Source organism: Nematolebias whitei, chromosome 3 (assembly GCF_014905685.2).
Source record: "Nematolebias whitei isolate Nwh7 chromosome 3, NemWhi1, whole genome shotgun sequence".
NCBI classification, from domain to species: domain Eukaryota; kingdom Metazoa; phylum Chordata; class Actinopteri; order Cyprinodontiformes; family Rivulidae; genus Nematolebias; species Nematolebias whitei.
Window position 1 is genome coordinate 27,836,643 of NC_056500.1, and position 24,835 is coordinate 27,861,477.

The following is a 24,835-nucleotide window of genomic DNA, read 5'->3' on the forward strand; positions in this document are numbered from 1 at the left end:
AAACACAAGAGTCAGGGTGGCTTCTGGGTAATACCAGATGGCTAGGCCTCAGACTGACGGAGCCTCTTGGATGAGGGGCGAAACGTTTCTTTTTAACAAAAAAAACGAAGTCCAGATGACATGATTCAACCTTTTTTGTTGTTATATACCTGGATGACTGAGAAAACAAACTCTGTGTTTTTGAAACCATTAGTGAAAAGGCCAGACTTCAGGGGTATCTGAGGCAGGCTTGAAACACAAGAGTCAGGGTGGCTTCTGGGTAATACCAGATGGCTAGGCCTCAGACTGACGAAGCCTCTTGGATGAGGGGCAAAACGTTTCTTTTTAACAAAAAAAACGAAGTCCAGATGACATGATTCAAACTTTTTTGTCGTTATATACCTGAATGACTGAGAAAACAAACTTTGTGTTTTTGAAACCATTAGTGAAAAGGCCAGACTTCAGGGGTATCTGAGGCAGGCTTGAAACACAAGAGTCAGGGTGGCTTCTGGGTAATACCAGATGGCTAGGCCTCAGACTGACGGAGCCTCTTGGATGAGGGGCGAAACGTTTCTTTTTAACAAAAAAACGAAGTCCAGATGACATGATTCAACCATTTTTGTTGTTATATACCTGGATGACTGAGAAAACAAACTTTGTGTTTTTATTTATTTGGTTTTGTGAACTTTGTGCTTAGTGTACCTGTATTTTCCCCTGTGAGACTCAGAGCCTTTATCCATGCAATTTCCCTCAGTTTAGCTCTTCTAGCCTGCCATGTTTTTTTTCCACCTGTTGGGTCAGCGCCCAGCTCAGGTACCTCCAAGTACTCATGAGCCTATTCCAAATAGTCTGTCAGTTATCCTTCACACATCAGCAGTGCATTGATGATATCTTGCCATAGTCTCAGTTTTTCCCTTGTGCTTCTCATGTTCCTTGTGGTACTCATGATTCCTCTCAGACTAGGTTTTGCTGCCACATCAGTTTGTTTCCTGTTTTTTTAAGTAAATGTGTTTGGGTCTTATGGGTCGAGGGTGAAGTCCTTCCTCTAGTGGAGGAGTTCAAGTATCTCGGGGTTTTGTTCATGAGTGAGGGAAGAATGGAGCGTGAGATTGACATATGGATCGGTGCAGCATCTGCAGTATTGTGGACTCTGTACTGGTCCTTTGTGGTGAAGAAGGAGCTGAGCAGACTACATCCCTACTCTTCCTACTCTTAGCTATGGCCACAAACTCTGCATAGTAAGTAAGTGCTATGTGTTGTCATCGTTGTATGTTTCTATACAATGATGGAATTGGTTCTCTGCATTTAACCCATCACACCAGAGATATGCCCAGTTGGAGCAGTGGGCAGCTATGTAAGCACCCGGGGAGCAAGTAGGGATTGGGTGTCTTGCTCAGGGACACCAATACATGTGAATGGTGGGGAGTCAAACCACGACCACGATAGTACCACACTGTGAAATCCAGTGCCAAGAAAGTGTAGATCTTGAGCATGTTTTGTGTTTTTATTGGAACTGAAACTGTTGTGGATTAAAGTAGCCATCAGAAAATCTGTAGTGAAGCTGCATTGATCTGATAATTCAGCAAATCTGGACTAAAGAGTGACTGTGCCACACTATTTCTTCTGAAATTTGAGCATTTGAAAATGTTTCATGATATGAAAATTTATATTTACACAAATGCCAAGAACACATGCAATAGTTTTGTTGCTGCTAGACTAAATATTAGTGCTTAGGTTGTTTATAGCGCAAGATATTGACACACCTATACACACTTTCCAAAGAACTTAAAAGTTGCAACAAAGTTATGTGACATTTTGAAAGCTCAAAACATTTTATACAAAGAATACCTTAGAATAATTGATATTTTTAATTTAAAGATTGATTTTGCAAAGTGTTGGCATAAAGATGTGAAATTAATTTTGTTGTTCTGCTGTTTTATAAAACTATATTGTGTTTCTAAACAAACAGACCGTTCTTCTCCACATTTGTGGGTACTGTATATTTTAGAGTGAAAACAGCTGACTTAAGCAGGAGCAGAAAACAATAACCTTAAATAGCTTCTTTCAAGTAAATGTGTATGAATGTTTATATGAGCATTCACACATTCATGCACACACACACACACACACGCACACACACGCACACACGCTTGTATTGAAAGGAGACCACAGAGAGCTGACTGAAAGGACCTGGCAGCTTTCTTATCTTCCTCACATTGCTGGGTGACTCACGGCATTAACAGGCTACACAGTCATTAGGGGCAAGAAGACCTTTCATATCTCGGTCAGCCCCCCCCAGCTCTCCTCAGGGTCGACCAGCAGGGACTAGCACAGAACCCCCCACCCATGCACCATAGCTTTTTGTCTCAGCCCCTCTGTTCTCCATTGTGCTTCTGTCTGGCACTGTCTCCCTCAGATTTAATGTCAGGTGTTCTCTCACAATGTGTTAAATAAGTCATTTTTTCTGTGCCTGGAGGGGACAGAGCCCATGTTTCCCCCATCAGCCACATCCATCATCACTGTATACACCAGCTCACACACAATAACCTAATATGTGCTGTTTATGTGTGGCCAGCTAGGAATTTGTGCACTGGAAATCTAAGAGGTATTCAGGCGTGGGCTGCTGAAGGCTGTTGGGACATATCACCCCAACTCATTCTTACAACACTGGTTTCCTGACGCCCACTGACATTATGTGAGGGCACAGACCGCGGTCCAAATTCAGGATGGTTGAACAAGTTTTAAACCAGTAGGAACAATTCTCCTCCCTGTTCAACCAGTGTGAATGATTCTCAAGAAGCAGGACTTCAAAAAAAAACTTTAAAAAAAACATTCACACACATACAGAAAAATTAACACACACAAAAAACTAAAAAAAAAAGGAACTACCGGTAAGTCATGAATCAAAAATATAAAATTGTGCCATGTTTTAGTATTTTAGAAGAGCAAGTCTCCACACCTATATTGTAATATGATGTAATAGTAAAAACATGTGACTGTCATGGTTCATTCATGCTGAAATTCAACTATAAATTATGCAATTTGAGTTTGAATCAGTTTTTTTTTTTCCACAAAACAGAACTGACTGACACAGCCTTGTTTTTCCTGAGATTTTGTGACAAAATATGTGAAGCATTGCAGCGTAAAAACACTGATCTTTGATATAGAGCACATTCAAACTGTGATGAGATGAAACACAGCTCACTGAATGGTAGCAGTCTGATATAAATGTATGAAAAGAACATGCAAAAATAAAAAGGCTTTAATTTCATCTCAAATCTAAGAAGAAAACTTTTTTTTGTCCAGCATGTAATGACCATTACAAAATTTTGGACAAAATTTGACAAATGTGGCACACAAGACATATGCATTAATAATATCACCCTCTAAAAAAGCTGAGGGGAATAAAAAAAGAATACAACAAACAAAAACACTTTATAAAACATAATGACTTAAATTAAGCTGTCAAGCTCAACTGGAGATAAATACCAAAGAGAACAGATGGTTTTTAATAAGCAGGAGCAGCAGCTGCAAAAACACAGTCACATCTACTTTTGTGTTTAAATCTTGGAACATCTAAGGGCATCTGGTGTTTTCACCTAGCTATGATGATATGAAAGATCCTTTTGAAAATACAAGGTCAGACTTTTTAGTTTTAATAAAACAAATTTTTAAAAAAGCCATGGAGTGAGGCAGACACTGTTTGTATAAAAATATAACCTGCTGCAGATGACAATAAGAGGTCTAATCTTATCCCACATGAGAAATTTCAATAATTAGTCAAAGTCTAAATAAAAGTATGGTTAAGCTTTAATCTTTGGAAAAGAACAGGTTTTGAGATTAAAGTTAGTAATAAAAAGTTTGTTTAGCCCTAACTGATATGCTTTGTGAATTTTAAACTTAACAGATAAGTAAAACTTTCCAAAAATGCTTGCTCCTTTTTTTATTGAGTGTTGCATCAATTACCAGCAAAATGGTGAAAATTGTCAATACATTTCCCAAAATCTGACCTCTATGGTAAGGATTATAATGAAATTAGGACAGGGCCAGGAAAGGAGCCATGAGGAATGCCATATATAAAAAGAATTGCCGTTCACTTCATAGACTTATGAACTCTCAAATCACATATACAGTATGACCTAAACATCTTTATAAAAGCTTCTTAACTTACTTTCGTTTTGAAAGTTGTTTTACATGCAAGAGTTTATTGTGATGGACCTGTCCAGGGTGTACCTTGCTTCTCGCACAGTGAGAGCTGGACATGGGCACCAGTGACACCCGCGACTCGAAATGGAAGAAGCAGGTAAAAGACAATGGGTGGTTTGATCCATGGATGGAATTTATTAGTTTTTACCTTAATTTGGACAATCATTTGTACCAACCTATACAAACAATATTAAATAACTTGCCATGAGTAAAAGCTGCTGACATTTGTATTCAATATGGCAGACATTTATTTGTCTTGTGTCTATTAATACATTTGCTGTGCTACCTTTAGAGTGACGCACTTGACTAGTCAAAGTCATTCAGACTTCTAGGTCAAGTGTTATTTTACTGCTTGGGCTAAAGTTAGTCCATTTCCCTCTTTTACCCCATCTACAGTAGACGTGGTAATCACTGTTATCAAAATACACATCCATATTGAGGACTTTTCAGGAGAATTGCATCATTTTGAATTACTGAATTCAATTATGCAAAACAATTTTCAAATTTTAAAGAAAAGTAAGAACTTGACGCAACATATTGTATAAAGAACAAACCGTGGTTGATGAATAATTTGATGAATGTGCCTATGATTGGACTCTAATGTTATGACTGACGGATCTATGAATGGGCAACTGCAATTTTCCTTTCAAGCCTAAATTGTTGATTTAAAAAAATCAATAGTTAATAAAAAGACTCTCTCACCTCATGTTTGCCCTTCATCCTGCAGATCCTGATATCATTCTTGTTTGACTCCCATGTCCTTTTCTAAAAATCAAATAAAACATTTGTTAATAGTGCTGGTCATGTAAATTTTAATGATCATGTACCCTTCTGCAGAAAGCAGAATACAGCTGTCAAAATGTTTCAAATTCTTGTTTGTGTTTGTTTAAAAACTTACTTTGCTGTAAAACATTTCATCCCCTGCAACACTGTCCAACTCCACCCGGAAAAGATCATCCCTGGAGAGAAACAGAGAGAGAAAGAGAGACTAAGCTGCAGTTTGCCAACACAGCATTATTAGAAGTCTAGAGTAAGGCAAGACACTGCATTAAGCAAACTATGAATATAAGGCCCTATCCCGGAGTAAAAAACGAGATGTTATTGCTCGCTCAGGGCAGTGTATATCAATGATTTTGGAATAAAGCCAGACCAGACATTTATTACACACTCTGAATATGAATGTTCCCATTGTACACTGAATGTGGCTAGCTTTGACACTATAAATATAACCATTATAAAAGAAAAATGCATGCCTTTTTAACTTTAAAATGTAACACCACATGATGATAACAAGTGGCACGGCAGCTCAGTTGTTAGAGCTGTCACCTTACAGTAAGAAAGTCGCAGGTTTGCCTACCAGTCTTTTGTGTGGAGTTTACATTCTCCTCGTGCACACAGGGGTTTTCTCTCAATGACCAAAATAATGCATGTTAGATTAATTGGTAACTTGAAACATTGAGTGAAAGTGTGAATGGTTGTTTGTCATGTGGCCCCATGATGGACTTGTGACCTGTGCAGAGCGTACCTCAGCTGGATAGACACCAGCTTCCCCATGACCCAGAAATGAAAAACTGGGTTAAAAGAAAATAGCAGGATAGATGGGTGACATTAATGAAAAAACATATCTATCATCTCATCTTTAGACATTTTACAGTAGATTTGCTGCTTTATTTTAGGCCAATGTTCTTTATGACCCAATTTGGTAAATGGTAAAAGAACTGTACTTATATAGCACCTTTCTATCTTATCAAGACGCTCAAAACACTTTACACTACAATCTGTGCCCTCATTTACCCATTCATACAGCACTCTACTAGATCTATACAAAGAATAATCAGTGCTTTATCACATTCATATACCAATGGGACACACACCAGAGGCAATGAGGGATTCAGTGTCTTGCCCAGGGACACTTTGGCATGTGACTGCTGGTGGAATCGAACCCCCAACTCTTCCATTGGAGGACAACTGCTCTAACCACTCAGCCACAGCCGCCCTAATTTGGGTCAAGTTTCAATTGTCAGAAAAAAAGCATAATCAGTGACTCCAGAAAACTTTGGTACACAGAATAATCCATCTTCAACTCGATGAATTCAGTGGCTGAAAAATAATTTTTTACATCACATCTCCACCGCTCTGCTTGACAGTTGGTGTGGAGTTTTTTTGTCGCATTTGATTTTCGTCAAATGTGCCACTAAGCTTGATGAGCTAACCTATAATTTGCTCTCCTCTGTCCAAAGGACCTTGTTCCTGGGATATATTCATGCTTCCATGTATTTTTATTATTATTTTATTTTAATGTAACGTTTGCAATGCATGGCTGTTCATCTAACATAATACAGTAGTTTTAAGATCTAGTTTAAGAGGCAAAGCACACTTTATACTGGGGTGGCTGTGGCTGAGTGGTTAGAGCAGTTGTCCTCCAATGCAAGAGTTGGGGGTTCAAATCCACCAGCAGTCACATGCCGAAGTGTCCCTGGGCAAGACATTGAACCCCTCATTGCCTCCGATGTGTGTCCCATCAGTGTATGAATGTGATAAAGCTCTGATTGGTCTCTTTAGAATAATTTGTTCAGTTAGCTTTGTAGAGATCTAGTAGAGTGCTGTGTGAATGGGTAAATGAGGCACTGATTGTGTTGTAAAGAGCTTTGAGTATCTCCATAAGATAGAAAGGCGCTATATAAGTATGTATGTATGTTTTATTTATTCATTTCATTTCATCCAAACAACAAATATAATACAATTTAAAGAAAAGAAAAAAGATATACAATCACAGAAATAAAAAGAAAGGCAGCAGAAGAAGAATGAATTCTTATAATATCTGCCCCTTGTCCCCAAAATATACTCCAAACAAATTTACTATACAAAAACAAGATGAATTAATAAAAAAAATAAAAAAATAAAAAAATAAAAACTTAGCTAAAATATAAGATCAACTGTAAACAATTTTTATGAACTCACATTATCTTAATATTTTTTTAAAACAATTTTTTATCATCTTCTTGAATATGTACATAGTTTTGGCATTTTTAATATCAACCTCCAGATCATTCCACAATCTAATACCCTGAGATCTAGTGGATCGCATCTTCAGACTGGTGCGACACCACGGCTTCACAAACATCTCCATCCCCTTAAGATAATAATTACTTTCTCTTTTAACAAATTTCCCTTGAATGTTAGTAGGTAGTATGTTTTTGTTGGCCCCATACATAAACAGTAAGATATTGTAATCAACCAAGTCATAACATTTTAATATCTTTAGCTGATGAAACAATATATTTGACGGATGGTTATAATCTTTTCTGGTAATAATTCTTATAGCTCTTTTCTGTAAAATAAAAATTGGATTTGCTTTACTCCAGACTTCAATACAGTAAATTAAATGTGGAACAATAATGGCATTATACAATAGAAACATTGCTTTATCATTGAATAACTCTCTAACTTTGTACATTACTGCAATCGATTTAGCTATTTTAGTTCTTAAGTTTTTTACGTGAGATCTCCATGTTAGTTTTTCATCAATGATGACACCCAGAAATTTCACCTCATTGACTCTATTAATTTCAATTCCATTGACTCTAAATGGAGTATCAAGCACTTTCTTGTTATTACTAAAAATCATATAATTTGTTTTATCTACATTTAAAGATAATTTGTTTAGTTGAAACCAATTTTGTATTTTCACAAATTCTGTTTGTGCCATCTTCAGCATTTGCACAACATTTTCACCCACACAAAGAAAAGTAGTATCATCTGCAAACAAAATACATTTAAGTGCATAAATAAGTACAATCCATTTACCATTTTCTTACTGCTCATCCCACTAAAGCCACAACAGTTATGCAATGTATTCAAATCAGATGTAGTTTTTTATTTAAACTTTATCATCCATCCATCCATTATCTTTTATCCACTTCTTCTTTTCTGGGTCACGAGGGTCACTGGTACCCATATCCAGCAGTCACTCTATGTGAGAGGCAGGGGACACCCTGGACAGGTCTCCAGTTCATCACAGGGACACATGGAGACAAACGAGACAAACAACCATTCACTCTCTCACTTACACCTAGGGACAATTTAGAGTTACCAATCAGCCTAAAATGCATGTTATTGATCTGTGGGAGGAAACCGGAGTACACGGAGAAAACCCACGCATGCACAGAGAGAACATACATTTTCCACCCAGAAAGACCCCGGATGGGATTCGATCTAGCAACCTTGTCACTGAAGGATGGTAGCTCTCCCAACTGTATCACCGTGCCTGCCTTAAACTTTATCAGAAAAACAATGGGTAACAATGGATAAGAGAATAACTTTGCAGAGGTTTCTATTGTTCCAAATACATATGATAAATGGTTCCAGAGTAAATAATAAAGTTTTATTTTTGCAGATGTCGTTTGATCTTTAACCACCCTGCATTGAATTTTATGCCCAGTCACTTTTTCAGTCAAATTCAGAATCCTTTAATTTAATTAATAAATGACTTCATCAAGTGGTCACTTTGAAGCTTTCATGTCCTCACATGTCGCCCACACATGGTCCAAAACCTAACACTGTAGATAAATTCAGAAAATTCCAAACTTTGCTGTCCTGCTCTTACAATAAGCCGATAATTCTGTGATGACCTCTGACATTCCTGTTGAAAACTGCCTAGTTGATGAGAGCTATTCTGGGTGCATACCAGCTGCCATTTGCATATTGATTAAGGCTCCCCTCTCTGCTGAAATGGGTCTAAAGTGTGGGCTTCATCTGTGCACAGGGTCGTGCTCTGATTGGGCGTATCCGTAAATCTCCAATAGCCATGTTAGTGCAGCGGTATTGATCCCATCTCTCATCCAGCTTGACTTCCCATCTGCGCTGCATGTTTGCTCTTGGTTTCACCTTTTTCTTTGACAGATGGAGGTTATCCTTAGTACATCACAGTACTTGTGCCCACTCATGTGAGTCCTCTTTCAAACTTGGGCGTATTTATCTAGAATTTTATTTTATTTTTTCTGTTTCTCGGTTTATCGAAACAGCGAGTTCTGAGAGTGTGTACTTAATGAGACTACAGGTACCACCTGATTAATCTTCTCCTGAATAATTTATCTTCACTTCCTGTTATTGTGTTAAAAGATTACCCCCCCTCGTCAGTCCTGCAGCGAATGGCTCAGCCAAGAAAAATAATATTAACAAACCCTGGCTTGGTTCCCTCCACTGCTTAACAGTTTGAAATTTAAGGATTCTTAACCCGATGGAGTGGTTCAGAGTCAGGCGTAATCTCATCGAAGCTGCCTCAGCATTGTCTCAGCATTAATACTATGAATGATAGCAACAGGCCTTCCAGTCATCGTGGCTGGCAACCACTCTGATAACGAAGAGGAGAGGGAATTATTTATGCTGCTGTATCTTTCTTCCCTCATCCCCACCCCGTCTGTTTCTGGTAGTTTGAATGATGCAAAGCCTGTGGTATCTTTTTCTTTGTTTGTTTAGGTGCTTGTTAGTTTTACAAGAACTGTATGTAGGAGAGAGATAGTTTTTAATGACAAAGTTGAACACAGCAAATAAAAACCAACGTGAAGAATAAATTAAATAAAATAACCAGCCTGTAAGGAAGAAACCAAGGCAGGGGTGTCTGATCATGGTGAGCAAGGTTATGCAAAAACAGATGCGTGAGTTTTCTACAACCTGATTGAGTGGTGCAGCATTGGAAAAATATGACACATTCAAGTCTGCAGCTCAGCTGGATTACCTTTTATAAGCTGTAAAACTGGCCTTGATTGAAGATGTACTCTTGCAGTGCTCTTCTAGCTCTACATATGACTATCACCCCTCAAAAACAGATTGGTCTACAGCTATATTTGATGTTTTTTCAACAAGCTGCACTGATGATGCTGCTCTCAGATCATTAGGTAAAGTCCAAAAATCCTCCATTGGGTTCAAGTTTGGATTTTGGGGTGGTCAGTGGTGTTTAATGAATGTTGGGATTGTGAAATCATTTGAGTTTGTGAGAATCTGGACTGGGTCCGTTCCTGAAACCAGTCTGACTCTCTACTTTCGGCGTCTGGTTCTTTTATTCCCAGATGGAGAGGAAACTCGCTCTACCTCAAATAAATCAAGAGATATAATTTCATTTTACCAATTTAATGTTCATCAGGCAGGAAACTGTTACAGGTTCAGCGCTGAGACGTCCGTCCAACTCGTCTTAACCGGCAGTGGAAGCGGAAGCCCCGTTTCACAGAATGCCGCAGCTTATATTGGCCCTTGGCTCCGCCTTCTATTCCGAGAGCACAGCCTATCAGAGTGTATCAGTGGAGTGACATCATTGGTCTTATCTGTTTCTGGTTGTGAAAATGGATGAAAGTGCAAATCTATCTACAGGTGGAAGGCAGCAAAATAAAAAAAAATACACCTTATCGGATGTTGACCCTGGGAAGCTCACTCAGAGCAGCTGGGCCCGTCTCATCTGTACAGAACCGGGCCAAGAACTAGTGCAAACAAGACTGGGGGTCTCAGCATGATAATAGGATAACTCTAACAAGTTGTTTTAGGGAACAATCGTCTTAGTCTTTAAGAAATGACACTGCGGAGTCCATCAGCAGAAACATATTGGTCAATACTGTAGTGAACTAGGCCTAAGGTCAAGTCCTAACCTTAAGGACCATATGGGACAGAAACTGTCATTTCATTGATTTGAATCCAGAAATACAGGTTGACCCATCCTAAGACTTTCTTTCTTGAATTAATCAAGTAAAAGAAGACTACTTTCTATTATCATTACCATTTTACAAATGTTTTGATAATCAAATTGTGTTAGTTCAAACAATGTTTAAATGTTGAAGTGAACTACTCATTTTTATTAACTGTGAAACAGTAATAATGATTCTTAATCCTCATTCAAAGTGAAATCAAGTTGGAATATGTTACAGAGTAATGATTCAATTTCTTGATCGTCTGTTTGAAGTGAGCAAGTGTGTAAGTTGGTCAAAGTTCAAGTTTCGGTCAACTGCAAGTTTACTGAAAAAGAAATGTCATGTTTAACTTTTACAGCAAGATACTAGAGAATTGACTCCACGAAGTCTGAAGTTCTTCATAATATCTTTTGTCTGTTCTTAAACAATCTTAATCTTTTTCCTTGACTTTTCATAACACCTTACATCACAAAACACACCTCTGTTTTGGTCCATCGACCAATCAGAAACTCCCAAATGAACCGGAAATAGAGCCCTTTAAATGTTGGTACTTTCTAGTTCAACCCAAGTTGGAGTCAGCTGATGATGGAGAGTTCTGCAAGAGGTTCCACCTCCAGTTGGAGTTGGCGTAGATGAAGAAGTTCTGAAGGAGCTTGAGCAGTTCTGCAGTTCTGAAACTCGGCAGTTCCAGAGTCCAGAATGCTGGAATGCAGCATGCTCAGTACATCTGCCACTAAGCTGGACGAGAGAAGTTCAGAGGAATTATGAAGTCTGTTCTGGATGATCTCACGACTCCCGAGGTTTAGCTGTTCTTACGGAGACGCTGAAAAGTGGCTCGAAGTGAACTTTACGCCGGAACTGACAGATCTTCAGAAAGGTAAAAAGTCGATCTTCAACCAAAGTGTACCTTTGGGACAAGCTGGTCCAAAGGAGCGTGCATGTTTCTGGTTAAAACAGACAAATTCCCTCACACATCTCTCTCAAGATAAACTTCATTTCCCATCTTTAAATTCTTCTATCCTGCTAGCAAATCATTCCAGATATTTTTAGAAATGTCTGAAGCAAAGTTTTTCAACCACCGCCGTGTGGTCAATGTTGTTCTGCTGGAAGTGAGAAAACAATCGCCGTGTTGTTTACTTCCTGTAAAACTGATTAATAAGCTGTCGTTATTTTCAATTTTTGCCAATTAATGTACAGTGGGGAGAACAAGTATTTGATACACTGTTGATTTTTCAGGTTTTCCCACTTGCAAAGCTTGTAGATGACTGTAATTTTTATCATAGGTACTCTTCAACTGTGAGTGATGGAATCTAAAACAAAAATCCAGAAAAATACAATGTATGATTTTTAAATAATTAATTTCCATTTTATTGTGTGAAATAAGTATTTGATACACCGGAAAAATGAAACTTAATATTTGGTACAGAAACCTTTGTTTGCAATTACAGAGATCAGACGTTTCCTGTAGTTCTTGACCAGGTTTGCACACACTGCAGCAGGGATTTTGGCCCACTCCTCCATACAGATCTCCTCCAGAGCCTTCAGGTTTCGGGGCTGTCGCTGGGCCACACGGACTTTAAGCTCCCTCTAAAGATTTTCTATGGGATTCAGGTCTGGAGACTGGCTAGGCCACTCCAGGACCTTAAGATGTTTCCTACGGAGCCACTCTTTAGTTGCCCTGGCTGTGTGTTTTGAGTCGTTATCATGCTGGAAGACCCAGCCACGACCCATCTTCAGTGCTCTTACTGAGGGAAGGAGGTTGTTGGCCAAAATCTCACGATACATGGCCCCATCCATCCTTCCCACAATATGGTGCAGTCGTCCTGTCCCCTTTGCAGAAAAGCATCCCCAAAGAATGATGTTTCCACCGCCATGCTTCACGGTTGGGATGGTGTTCTTGGGGTTGTACTCATCATTCTTCTTCCTCCAAACATGACGAGTGGAGTTTAAACCAAAAAGTTCTATTTTTGTCTCATCAGACCACATGACCTTCTCCCATTCCTCCTCTGGATCATTCAGATGGTCATTTGCAAACTTCAGACGGGCTTTGACATGCGTTGGCTTGAGGAAGGGCACCTTGCGTGCACTGCAGGATTTTAATCCTTGACGGCATAGAGTGTTACTGATTGTTTTCTTTGAGACTGTGGTCCCAGCTCTATTCAGGTCATTGACCAGGTCCTGCCGTGTAGTTCTGGGCTCATTCCTCACCTTCCTCAAGATCAATGATGCTCCACGAGGTGAGATCTTGCATGGCGCCCCAGACTGAGGGAGATTTTCCGTTATTTTGTATTTCTTCCATTTTCTAATAATTGCACCAACTGTTGTTGCCTTCTCACCAAGCTGCTTGCCTATTGTCCTGTAGCCCATCCCAGCCTTGTGCAGGTCTACAATTTTATCCCTGATGTCCTTACACAGCTCTCTGGTCTTGGGCATTGTGGAGATGCTGGAGTCTGATTGATTGAGTGTGTGGACAGGTGTCTTTTATTCAGGTCACGAGTCCAAACAGGTGCAGTTAATACAGGTAATGAGTGGAGAACAGGAGGGCTTCTTAAAGAAGAACTAACATGTCTGTGAGAGCCAAAATTCTTACTGGTTGATAGATGATCAAATACTTATTTCACACAATAAAATGGAAATTAATTATTTAAAAATCATACATTGTATTTTTCTGGATTTTTGTTTTAGATTCCATCACTCACAGTTGAAGAGTACCTATGATAAGAATTACAGTCATCTACAAGCTTTGCAAGTGGGAAAACCTGAAAAATCAATAGTGTATCAAATACTTGTTCTCCCCACTGTAAATGTGTGATGTGTTAAACTTGATTCTGTTAATAAATGACCCACTGTCGTTGGTGAGTCAAAGATAATTAACGTCTCACGTCCACATTTTATTAAATTCAGATGCACGTTATTATACAGTCCAGAAAAATGAAAGAATCCGTTTTATCTATGAATATATGACAGCATATGTTCATACTACAATACCATTTTCTTGTACTTGTAATATCTTGCCCATTTGCTCAGGTCGATCCAGTTTGTGACAGATTATTTTTTTCTTGAACAAAATTTGTAATAAACTAGAAATTAAATCATCTCATTGGCTCACAATTTATCTCAAACTTTAACATTAGGGCTTGTGTTTCACTCTGCGTTGATCTTGTTTTAGTGTAAATAATGTGCTCATGTCTTCATTCTTACTTTAGAACGGTCTCCCGCCCCTTTAACCCCGGCGATAGAAAGTCAACACTGGTTCCACATAAACTGTCAACATTTCCTTAAATTTTAACGTGACCCACTCATGAACCTTGTCCTTCTGCTCTGACAGGCACTTGAGGTTAGGACCTTTTAAGCCGCCTTCATATTTCTTTTCAATTTTGCTTTTTTTTTTTTTTTTATCTTACTCACTGCAGCTTTGTGATTTAGTTTGAGGAGCAGTAAGTTTTATTGTTTTATTTTTTCTGGTAACTTTAGAAAGGAAGAAAATGAGAGACACTAGACATTTTTAACTGAAAGCCAGCTCTTCTGCTGACTCAGTGAAAATGTTCTGTGTGAGTAATGTTGAATAAAGAAAAAATGAGAATTTAGCGTTTGTTTAAACTTATTTAAAAATATGCTGACAGAGAACATTATTGTGGTCAAAGATCAAATTTCAGGTCCTGAACTTGTAAGTTCAGGACAAATGTATCTGCATGGTTTCAATAATAAAAAGCATAGAGATCTAACACAGATGGAGAACTACTAGGGAAACAAAAATACTCAGCAAGGGGTTGGGCGCAGTGGTGTAGTCTATGTTTTACGGAGTATACCCATTAGAAAAGCTTGGGAATTTCAGTATACCCACTTAAAAGTGTCCAATGATGCATGACATACAGTATTATTGGGCTTGTGTCATTGTCAACACATTTGGAACATTTTATAGACACACTGAGTTGGTTCAACCTGTTTTTTTTTTGTATATTTAATACTTCTGTATTTACTACTTAATACATGAACATGTTTTGCTTTGATACTGTTTTATAAATTCTATAACATGTTTTTAATGCAAAGCCAACTGTTGTACAAAGTTTGTTGCACATTTATTCAAATATAAGCATCAGAGAAATTTGAAAATGTTCAATATGCTTAAAAATCAAAAGAAACGGACCACTGCATTGTACTAACTGGTGTACTTTGCTTTCTAAGCACAGTATACCCAGTACAAAAATGTAGACTACACCACTGGTTGGGCGGTTTGTCTCAAAGAGAAAACACGTTTGTGTTTTTGAGCAACAATTCTACCCAAGCTGACGTAACTTCATACCACAGCTTGTGCAAACTATCGTCCAATTAAACAATTTTAAAATTCAATGAAAATAATCCATAATTCCTTCAGTGGTTTAAACTCCTAAACTAAAAGTGGCACCCTTTCAACCGTACATCTGTCTCTTCCAGTGTTTCATTAAGCATGTTGATGTCCTCACTTGTGTGACCCCGTCTTTCCTCTCGTCTACATTAAAAGCCTCCTACCAGCCAGGGACTGGCAGCTGTAAACCCCACACCCCCACACCCTTTAAGCTTTCTGCTCTTTATAACAACCGAGTTTCTTCTAGACTGTCAGCCATGACACGTTTGACAAGAGCAGGACCCCAGTTGACCTCAGAGGTCAGTGTCTTTGAGCTAATAACCAACCTCCAACCTGGCAGCAAGAGATTCTTTACAAAATATGAACACTGACATCTACACACACACAAGTACCTGTCTTTGTTCTTCCAGTCATATCATCAATTGATTAGCTCTATACGATGGTGTTTATTTGTATGGATTAGCTTTTTAGATCCGACTGAGGGCTAAAGTCCACAGGATCCACTGCAGCGCATCTTAACAGCAATGAGAAAGAGCTTAACACAGCAAGATGCTTACTCCACCTGGCAGCAGCCAAATACATCGTTTAATTTCATTTTGCAAGGATGGGGAGAGGACAGGGAGGGGCGGCTGCTCTCAGCAGGAGCTCGGAGCAGGGATTTAGTGCTTCTTGCAGTCTGGGGAGCAGCTATGCTAATAGTGACAGGATTTGGGGATGAGCGATGTGTCTTATCAGAGCATGCACTCTGTTGGAGCTTTTGGCAGCTATACCTGCCGGTCCAGGTACTTATTTATTGTACATTTTGCCACTCTGTTGCCAAGCTGAGCTATTTGCAAACGTGTTTTCACATGAATACATTTAGTTTCTATACGGATTGTTTTTTTAATCACCTAGCTGTTTGAAAAACTATACAGAAACTTGTATAACTTTGTTTTTCCTCATGCCATTTCTGCTTTGCTTTATGTTTTGTCCATTCAATATTTTACCACCTGGTCGTCTGGGACATTTGTATTAGATTACCTCACCTACTTAGTTGAGATTTTTGCAGCTGTAAGTCATAATAAAGGTTTTGTCACGTTTCCTGGTTCTGGTTATGTTTTTAAGCCAACTTTCAGGCTGCAGTAGCTTTAGCTATCTGGGGTAGTTTTATTATCAGGCAGCGCGTGCCTCTTATAGACCAAGTGCAGACAGAAAGGCTGGAACCATGTTACACACTGTGATAAATTTACTACTAAAACTCAGATGTGAGGTCAAACCAGCTGGAGACCAGGGATTGGGTCATTTCCTGGACCATAGTTGTGTCTCGCTGAAAACTAAGAAAAAAGTGCCACATGCTGAAAATAACTGTGTCCTGCTATATTTTATTTTCAACATGAGGCAAAAAGCAGCCTTATTTCTTCATATGTTCAGGTGGTTTCAGGTTAACTTCTCCAGTAAGCAGGGGATGTTACTCTTAGATTTAAAATCCTGGCGGGTGTCTTGTCCTTGTGTGGCCCCAGCTGTGATCTGTCAAGGATCAGCACATTCCACCAGACTGACACACATATGGAGATCATCATCTCATGAAGACAAAACCAGAATATGCTTGACCTAACATTTGTCAGAACACATCATCTGCCCCCAAAAGCAGCTACTGTACCAGTTTTTATTAAACTTGAGTAGTGAATGGAGGTGAAAAGCATTCAAAGTCAAGAATAGTGTGACCAAGAGATGCTTGCATGATCACTAGTTCCTGTTTTATTTTACTGTGTGAACGTTTATGAAGCATTCTACTGTGATCCATTTCTCTTTTGTACGTTTCTCAGCATCTTTTTTCGTTCCTCAATTTTTGTGCTATTTTAACAAATCATTTATCAAAATGTTCAGCTCGTTCAAAATAAAGGTGCTATGACTTTTGGTATTGGTGCAACTTTAGCTTTTAGAAATATTTAGCCTTTTCTGCCAATTTTTTCTCATAGAACATGATTTGAGCTCATTTTACATCCTTCATATCTTTAGATATGTTTACAACCTTTCACATTTTGTTCTGGTTCAGCTTCTTTCAGCTTCCTTGTGCAAATGTAAACATTTTTTCAGCTCCTTTCAGCTAATTTCAGCTGTTTTTTGCTAATTTACGGTAAGCTTTTTTCAGATAATATCCACTTCTTTGTGCTAATTTCTGCTTTTTTTTAGCCTAACTGGGCAAACATGTTCTTTTTGCTTTCTTCTGATAATTTAATCTTGTTCTAACTTTTCAGCTAGCTTTTTAGCATTTTTAGCAAATTTCAACAGTTTTCAGATAAATTCAAGATTTTCATGTTAATTTCTGCTACTTTCAGCCTAATTAAATTCTTTATGATAATTTCAGCTTTTTTTCTGCTAGTTTCAGCTTTTTCTACTCTTTCAGCTATAGCTCATTTGAGGCTAATTGTAGCTTTTTCAGCTAATTCCACTTTTTTTTTTTTTTTAGCTAATTTCAGTTCTTTCCATTTTCTTCTGGTAGCTTAAGCTTCTTGTTGTCTTTTCAGCTTCTTTTCAGTTATTTTTGCTCATTTCAGCATTTTTAGCTAACTGCCTATTTTTTGTGCTCATTTCTGTGTATTTAAACGTATTTCAGCAAATATGTGTTCTGCTTTTGTCTGCTAATTTAGGTTTGTTCTTCCATTTCAGCTACATTTTAGCATGTTTTTGAGCTAACATCAGCTAACAAAACAAACAATAATTTTTCGAGAACTTCAGGATAACTTCTAAAACTTTAACTTTTATTTGTTTTACATCTTTTTTTCTCTTTGTTTGACATTAGACTCAGCAGTTTCTATCTCATTTCAGACCTCAGTTCTCTGATTTAGTTTCTTGTATTTTTTCTCACTATTGTTTCAGCTGAAACACTGACTGGCCTTCTGAGGTAACATCTTCAGGATCAGGAAAAAAAAAAAATCACGATTTAAGATAAACTGCAGCCTTTCAAAAACAATACGCCTCATTAATATGTGACCGTGTGACGCGGGGGGATCAGTGGATTTGAAACTGTATGAATCTGTGGTCTCAGAAGCCCTGAGGTGCAGCTACTCAAAGATAAAAACTACCGGCCTTGGTTTTGTTTGATTATTATATATTATATCTGAAAGGCCCGTTGTGGTGGATCAGAACCTCAGATTTGCTAATGGACACATATCAGAGAGAAATGATGGTTAAGATATTATAGTTTATGCAACATGCAATGAAAGTGATGGGGGAGATTTTCAGTAGTGACTGTAGTTTTAACAGACCATCTGACAGTTAAAAATATTAAAACAAAACATATTTTATGATGTTGGGACGACTGTAAATCATAAAACCAAGTAGTATATCAAAAGCCCCATTAACTGAGATGATTTTATCATTTAAAAGCATGGACAAAAATTACACCAAGGTTTCTAAGAGATGGGTGACCTTAAAGACTTAAAGGGACAATAAGCCAGTTATAATCATTTATAAGGTTAGATTTTTCTAATAAAATTACATTTGTTTTATTTATTTTTTTCATTCAACCTTTATTTATACAGGTTAGTCTCACTGAGCCACAAGGGCTCATTTACAAGAGAGACCTGTTATGCTTACATCTCTAAACATGAACATATATCTACAATCAATTCAGCAAGCGTAGCAGCAGACTGTGAGCTGAAGAAGACAAACGAAGCTAACAAAACAGTGCAGTGCTGCTGATTTGTGAAAATGGATCATCTGGGGAAACTTATAAAAGAAGAAGACAGGGCTAGAAACGTACAGAAAGCTTTAAACTGATAAATATGACTAGAACCCTTTAAGAACTGTACTTTTAGAGCTCATGTTCAATCCCAGACCTGACAGAAGGACATACAGTGTTACATGTTGGAGTATGTTGGGGAGTACCTGGCACCGATGTAGAGAGTCCGATTGACCCGAATGATCCTCTGGATGTGTAGAGGCTCATGCCTCAGCCATGTTCTGTGCGGTCGGCCCAGAAATACAGGGTATCGTCTCACCACTGCCAATGAATTGAACACAGAAACACAAAATTATTATTCTGTTTTTGTCTTTGGCAAAAAAAATTACGGCAGCAAAATGATTTTATAGGTTGCTGGATTGAATCCCGAGCGGGGAGCCTTTCTGGGTGGAGTTTCTGTGCATGTGCGGGTTTTCTCCAGGTACTCCGGTTTCCTCCCACAGACACAAACATGCATGTTAGGCTGATTGGTAACTAAACTGTCCCTAGGTGTGAGTGAAAGAGTGAATGGCTGTTTGTCTCGTTTGTCCCTATGTGTCCCTGTGATGGACTGGAGACCAGCTCTTGCACAGTGATAGCTGGATATGGGCACCAGTGACCCCTGCGACTCAGATAGGAAGAAGTGGGTAAAAGATAATGGATGGATGTGATCAGTGTGAAGGAGACTTGATTTAAGATCTGCATCAGATGTAAAGAAAGTTAAATATATATTTTTTAACTAATTAAAAAGACAAAATAATCCCTACATGATTGACTCGGTTTTGTTTGTTGACCGACTGAGTCCCTTCAGGTGAGCTGTTCATATAAACTTACATTCTGCTTTTTGTTGATTTGTTGTGTATGGATACGTGCTTTGACAACAGTTATGGGTGAATCAAAGAAGAGAAGAAAGAACCAAACATCAAACGGTAAAACAAAATGTTGAGTTTTTTAGAGGACATGGTATTCTTTGTGTTGGAGGAACAAAAATCCCGAGGGAGAAACATCCAAGATGAAAGAATGAACACATTTTTATCCATCATGTTTTACCAAAGCTAGGTGAAACTACAGCGAAAAGTAAAGTGTACAAAAAATCAGAGATACAAGCTACATATAAACTGAAGGGATTACAGAGGAGGACCAGCATGTTTATCTGCCTTTGACATTTACTGGAAATCATCTTTCTGGTAAAAAGAGAGATGAAGGTGAAAACAGGTGTGGAACCGACTGAGGATTAGAATAAATATGCTATTGGAAATGTAATGCTTTGTGAGCTTTGCTTATTTAATGTACATGGTTTCCTATTTGATGTTCCAAAAAGATGGGATTGGGAGTGTTGTTAAAAAAAAGTGTGATAAATAGTAAAAAACTTTTTCATCTGTGCTTTGTTTCACTATTATTAATGGAACTCATCAATATGAGTTAACAAAATAAATACAGTCAACTAAACACTCCACAAGTATCCAACCATGTTCATTCAGGTCATCTGGACGGTTTCTTTTTGGCTGAGACGTTTCGTCCTTCATCCGAAGGACTTCTTCAGTCCAAGAAGCCACAAACGAACTGGGGTCCTTCAAATACCACACCCCCATAGTGGGAAAAAAAACGTTTGCTGGTGGTACGATAGTTTCTGGGGCAATGGTTATGGTTTATGGCTTATGGTTTCTTATTCTATAAGTACTTCATCTAAGTTTATATTAGATTCTCTTTAATTAAAAAAAATATATTATAGATGTACAAAAATATACTTCTTTTTAAAAATCATATGTTGGGGTTATACTTTACACAAGTCACTAACTCTAAAAAAGGATCTGTTGTGTCCATTTAAAAAAAAAAAAACTAAATCCGAGCTCAAAGATTCCTGTGGTCAGTGAATGCAGCAGCAGCTTTAACCACCTCTTTGTTTGTCAGAGCATGGAGCTACTTTGCTAAGATTAATGTACAACAAATAACGTTTGAAACATGTTACTTATGGTGTTATTTAATAGGTTACTTCACTCAGGATAATGAAACACATTTGTAATTTTTTGCACTCTATGATCTCCATTACAGTGTGGGGGAACCGAGCAGCAGCACTTTGTACCCTTCAGAAGAGGCAGAAGGTCCGTGTGCAAATAAAATCACCACAACTTGCAGAATTTTCACATTATTTCAGATTAAACGTGAGTCAATAATTATACAAATTGCTTCTCTCGCTATCTTGGGACCTACTTTTTTCTGCTCTGATCCAGCGTAGCACAGTACCTTCTGTTTTTTGATGTGCTGTTAATCACAGCTGCTGGGTTTCATGCAGCAGATCCAGTATGGATCTCTGACAATGTCTACTTTGTATTGATGCTTGGGTAAGGTCTGGACTGTGTTGGGAAACCATCAGTCATTGTTATTGAACTGCAATCAATCAAAGTCTGGTCGGAGCTGAAGACAGCCAGACCGATGTGGAGACGTAAAGTCTGAGAGTCGGAGGGGCTGCGTCTCTTGAGGGTCTAAGCATGTTCGTGGGGAAGTCATGAATGCCAGAGAGCCTTTTCTAAACGCTGGTCTCAGTCCTGAAGGTGGCCTCAAACATCCTGACCTGAACACCGGACCTTTGTGTGAAAGGCTGTGTGACCTCCACATCTCAAACCACGACCCTCCTTCGTACCCTTTCCTCTCAATTCATCATCATGCGTGCTTGGCAGCAGCCCAGCACTTCACACATTGTGGTGTGAGAGAGTGAGGGAGTGAGAAGCTACAGGGTGAAACAAACCAGGAGGTCATTACCTTCAGTGGGGATGAAGTTGAGGGGCCCTGGTTCCTCTGGGAATGCGAGGCTAGACGTTCGGAGGACCCAACACAGCAGGACGAAGCAGGAAGAGACCACCGCTGCCATAGCAATACAACTGTGGGTTCTGTTGACGAACAAAAACAGTAAAGGACTCAATTAGAGGCAAGGCAAGAAACAGAGTATAAAACTTTCAACGAGTTTGTTTTCTACATTAACGATCTTTCTTTGTTCTAAGAGGTTTTTCATTTCTTAATCAGATGCGCTGCGAGATAAAAAAAAAATCAGTTCCGAGAGAAAGATCATATCCTCCATGTCCAGTCAGCTCTCAATACAGCCAGATCACTGTTCTGTCAAACATCACGCCACCATGACACATCAAAAACCTTCCAGGGAGATAAACAACAGCGGCTAACATCTTGGCTGAAGCAGAGAGATACGCGATACAATTGAACAGAACCACAGGGACAGGGTGAGTGAAGTGCTCAGGCATTAGCCAAGCAGCTGAGAGAGTGAGAGAAGTGGTGGTTTACTTAAATTAAATGCCTTCCAGTGACACAAATCACCCGCCTGCCAGCAGAGCTAGACTGACGGTATTTTTCATGGGGCTGCACTGAGGCACATGCAGGTCCAGAATGCAATTCATGTGGAAATACAAATGATACCCAAATGAAGTTAACAACTACAATCCATCTAGAAATTGACTCCAGCACTCAGCCTCGCAGCAGAGAGCTCTTTGAATTGCTGCCGACTTGCGCCGCAAACCTCAAAGGATAAGACGGGCTGACCGCAACCTTTGCGTTACGATACTGTGATTTTGCTGTCAGAGTGCATGTGTGACTCAGAGTGTGCTTCAGAAAGGTGTTTTTATATCAAGCCATTACTGCTCTAACGCTGACTCATTCATAATCATCTACCACGTTTTTTTTTCCCCTCCTCTTGCTCAGCCTGAATTTGTGTTTGCACAGAAACTGCATGCGCTGTAATTTACAGAATTCTAAAATGCCTTGCGTCACGTTGAGTAATTTGTTTAAAAATGTTCCATCGTTTCCACTGAAACGCAAATCATAACTTACAGCCGTGCACAATCGCAACATCTCAAATTTGAATACCTAAGGTCGGATTTCTATATGCAAAATGCTGTAACATTTTCCGATGTGCTGTGTGCCAAACTATGCAAAAACGAAATCGAAACACCAGTCAGCCATAACATTATGACCACCATGTTTATGTATTTTTTACCATTAAAACAGCTTAGACCTGTCAGAAGAGTGTTTTTTGATTTTTTTCTTTTTGGGGGGTCGGCCAAGTGAACTTTACACCATTTCACAGCAGGACCCATTTCTGCCCTGCTAACTGGGAACTGCTGCTAAAGTGCAATGCAGCAATTTAGAGGATGTGATTTATCTACAAGAATATTTAAGTGGCAAGACTCAGAGTAGCATCCATGTGAAAGTCAGTATGAGGTTTTTCCCAGCACAACATCCCACTGGAACAAGACGAGCACTGTTAGTTTGCAGTATAATGTCATGGCTTTCACAGCATTTCTGAAAGTGTAACTTGAAGATATTTGTAATCAAAAGCCCAGTACCATACTTGCCACCGTACATGTCACACCGCCGTATAAGTGGCATCAGTCCAAATATGTCTAATTAAGTGGAAAAAACATAAATAAGTCGCTTTGCCATATAAGTCACATCTCTCATGTGTCACCACTGACGCGTCGCGTTTGTTGTGTGTATGTTATCCACCGGGAAACGTGGGCCAGTGTTGTGCCAAAAATCGATTGGCTGTCAAATGGCGGCCGCGGGAGCGTGCACGGGAAAACTTTAACAAGAATTTAACAAGATTAACACTTAAAAACAATTATTTGCTCAAAATGATAGGAATGATGTGTCTCAGTCTAACTTTTCATTAGTAAATGCACTCTGACGGTCAAAACTGCTTCATTTCAAAAATCGATTCGTGGCTGTGGGAGTGCACAGAGGGAGGACTCGCTGTGCATTTCTTTGAAATTTAACAAGATAACCACCTAAAAACAATTTGTTCACTTGACATTATAGCAAAGGTGTGTCTCAGTTAAACTTTTCCTTAATAAATGCACTTTAATGGTCAAATCAGCTGCATTTCGCCAGAGCGGCGCAGCGAAATGCAGCTGATTTGATGTTTGCTCCAGAAGTTTTGAAGCGAGACAAAGGTGGCTCTCTATGGCAAGCCAAGTGTCTCATTAATAGCCACTTTTAACTAATAATGAAACACTTGGCTTGCCATATTAGTCGAGGGCCCTCTAGCGGCCGAAAACGGTAGTGTTCAATTTTCCATGTCAAAATGAATGGAATTGTTAGATCTCAGCCAAAAACTGAGTTATAAACATGGGAGAAACGTAAATAAGTTGCTTCGCTAAGTTAAGTTAATTTGTTCAAGAAACTTGTTCAAGAAACTTGTTATCCTGAGTATCATTATGAAACTGTAAAGGTCCCATTTCATACATTTTTGCATCTATTATAAGTCATGAATTCAGCTAAAATAATTAGTGCTTCATGCTAATTTTGAAGATTATGCAATTAAATATAGAAATGTAGTTATACTGGCAAGCGGTAAAGGTTGCATACGACATTGGATGATCTTTGAATTCACAAGGGACCAAACTTCCTGAACAATGTATGTGTGTATTTTTAGTTAAACTGTGTGTATGTGCAAAGAAACAGGAGAACTTATTTGTGAGATTTGAAGCTATGTGTAAGAAGTGTCCTTCAATTACAGACGAAATGTGTTCATAAGTTGCCAACAAAACAAAAACTACTGAAATCTTAACAAAATATATAATGGCTATGAAAAAAAATCTCAACTATGAGACTTTAAATGAATTATCACTAAAATAAATAATAAATTAAAAAAGAAAATTACAAATAAGGTGGCACAATGGCAAAGTTGGTAGAGCTGCTGCCTCTCAGCAAGAAGGTTGCCAGATCAAATCCTGGCCGGGGACCTTTCTGGGTGGCGTTTGTGTGTTCTCTCCGTGCATGCGTGGGTTTTCTCCATGTACTCCAGTTTCCTCCCACAGACCAAAAACATGCATGTTAGACTGATTGGTAACGCCTCTCGCACAGTGATAGCTAGATATGGGTGCTAGTGACCCCTGCGACTCAAAAGGGAAGAAACAG

The 24,835-nt window shown here is 38.7% G+C and overlaps 1 protein-coding gene across 1 annotated transcript in view; it reads right to left on the reverse strand.

The window, feature by feature from the left end:
- Positions 1-21,779, reverse strand: part of sema6bb (sema domain, transmembrane domain (TM), and cytoplasmic domain, (semaphorin) 6Bb) — a 96,293-nt gene extending 74,514 nt beyond the window's left edge. The window contains exons 1-4 of the mRNA XM_037698168.1: positions 21,671-21,779; positions 19,078-19,192; positions 5,084-5,144; positions 4,888-4,950 (exon numbers count right to left, since the gene is read on the reverse strand). Coding sequence (XP_037554096.1) covers positions 4,888-4,950; positions 5,084-5,144; positions 19,078-19,192; positions 21,671-21,779 — 348 coding nt within the window. The remainder of the gene's footprint in view (positions 1-4,887; positions 4,951-5,083; positions 5,145-19,077; positions 19,193-21,670) is intronic.
- Between the last annotated feature and the right edge of the window lie 3,056 nt (positions 21,780-24,835).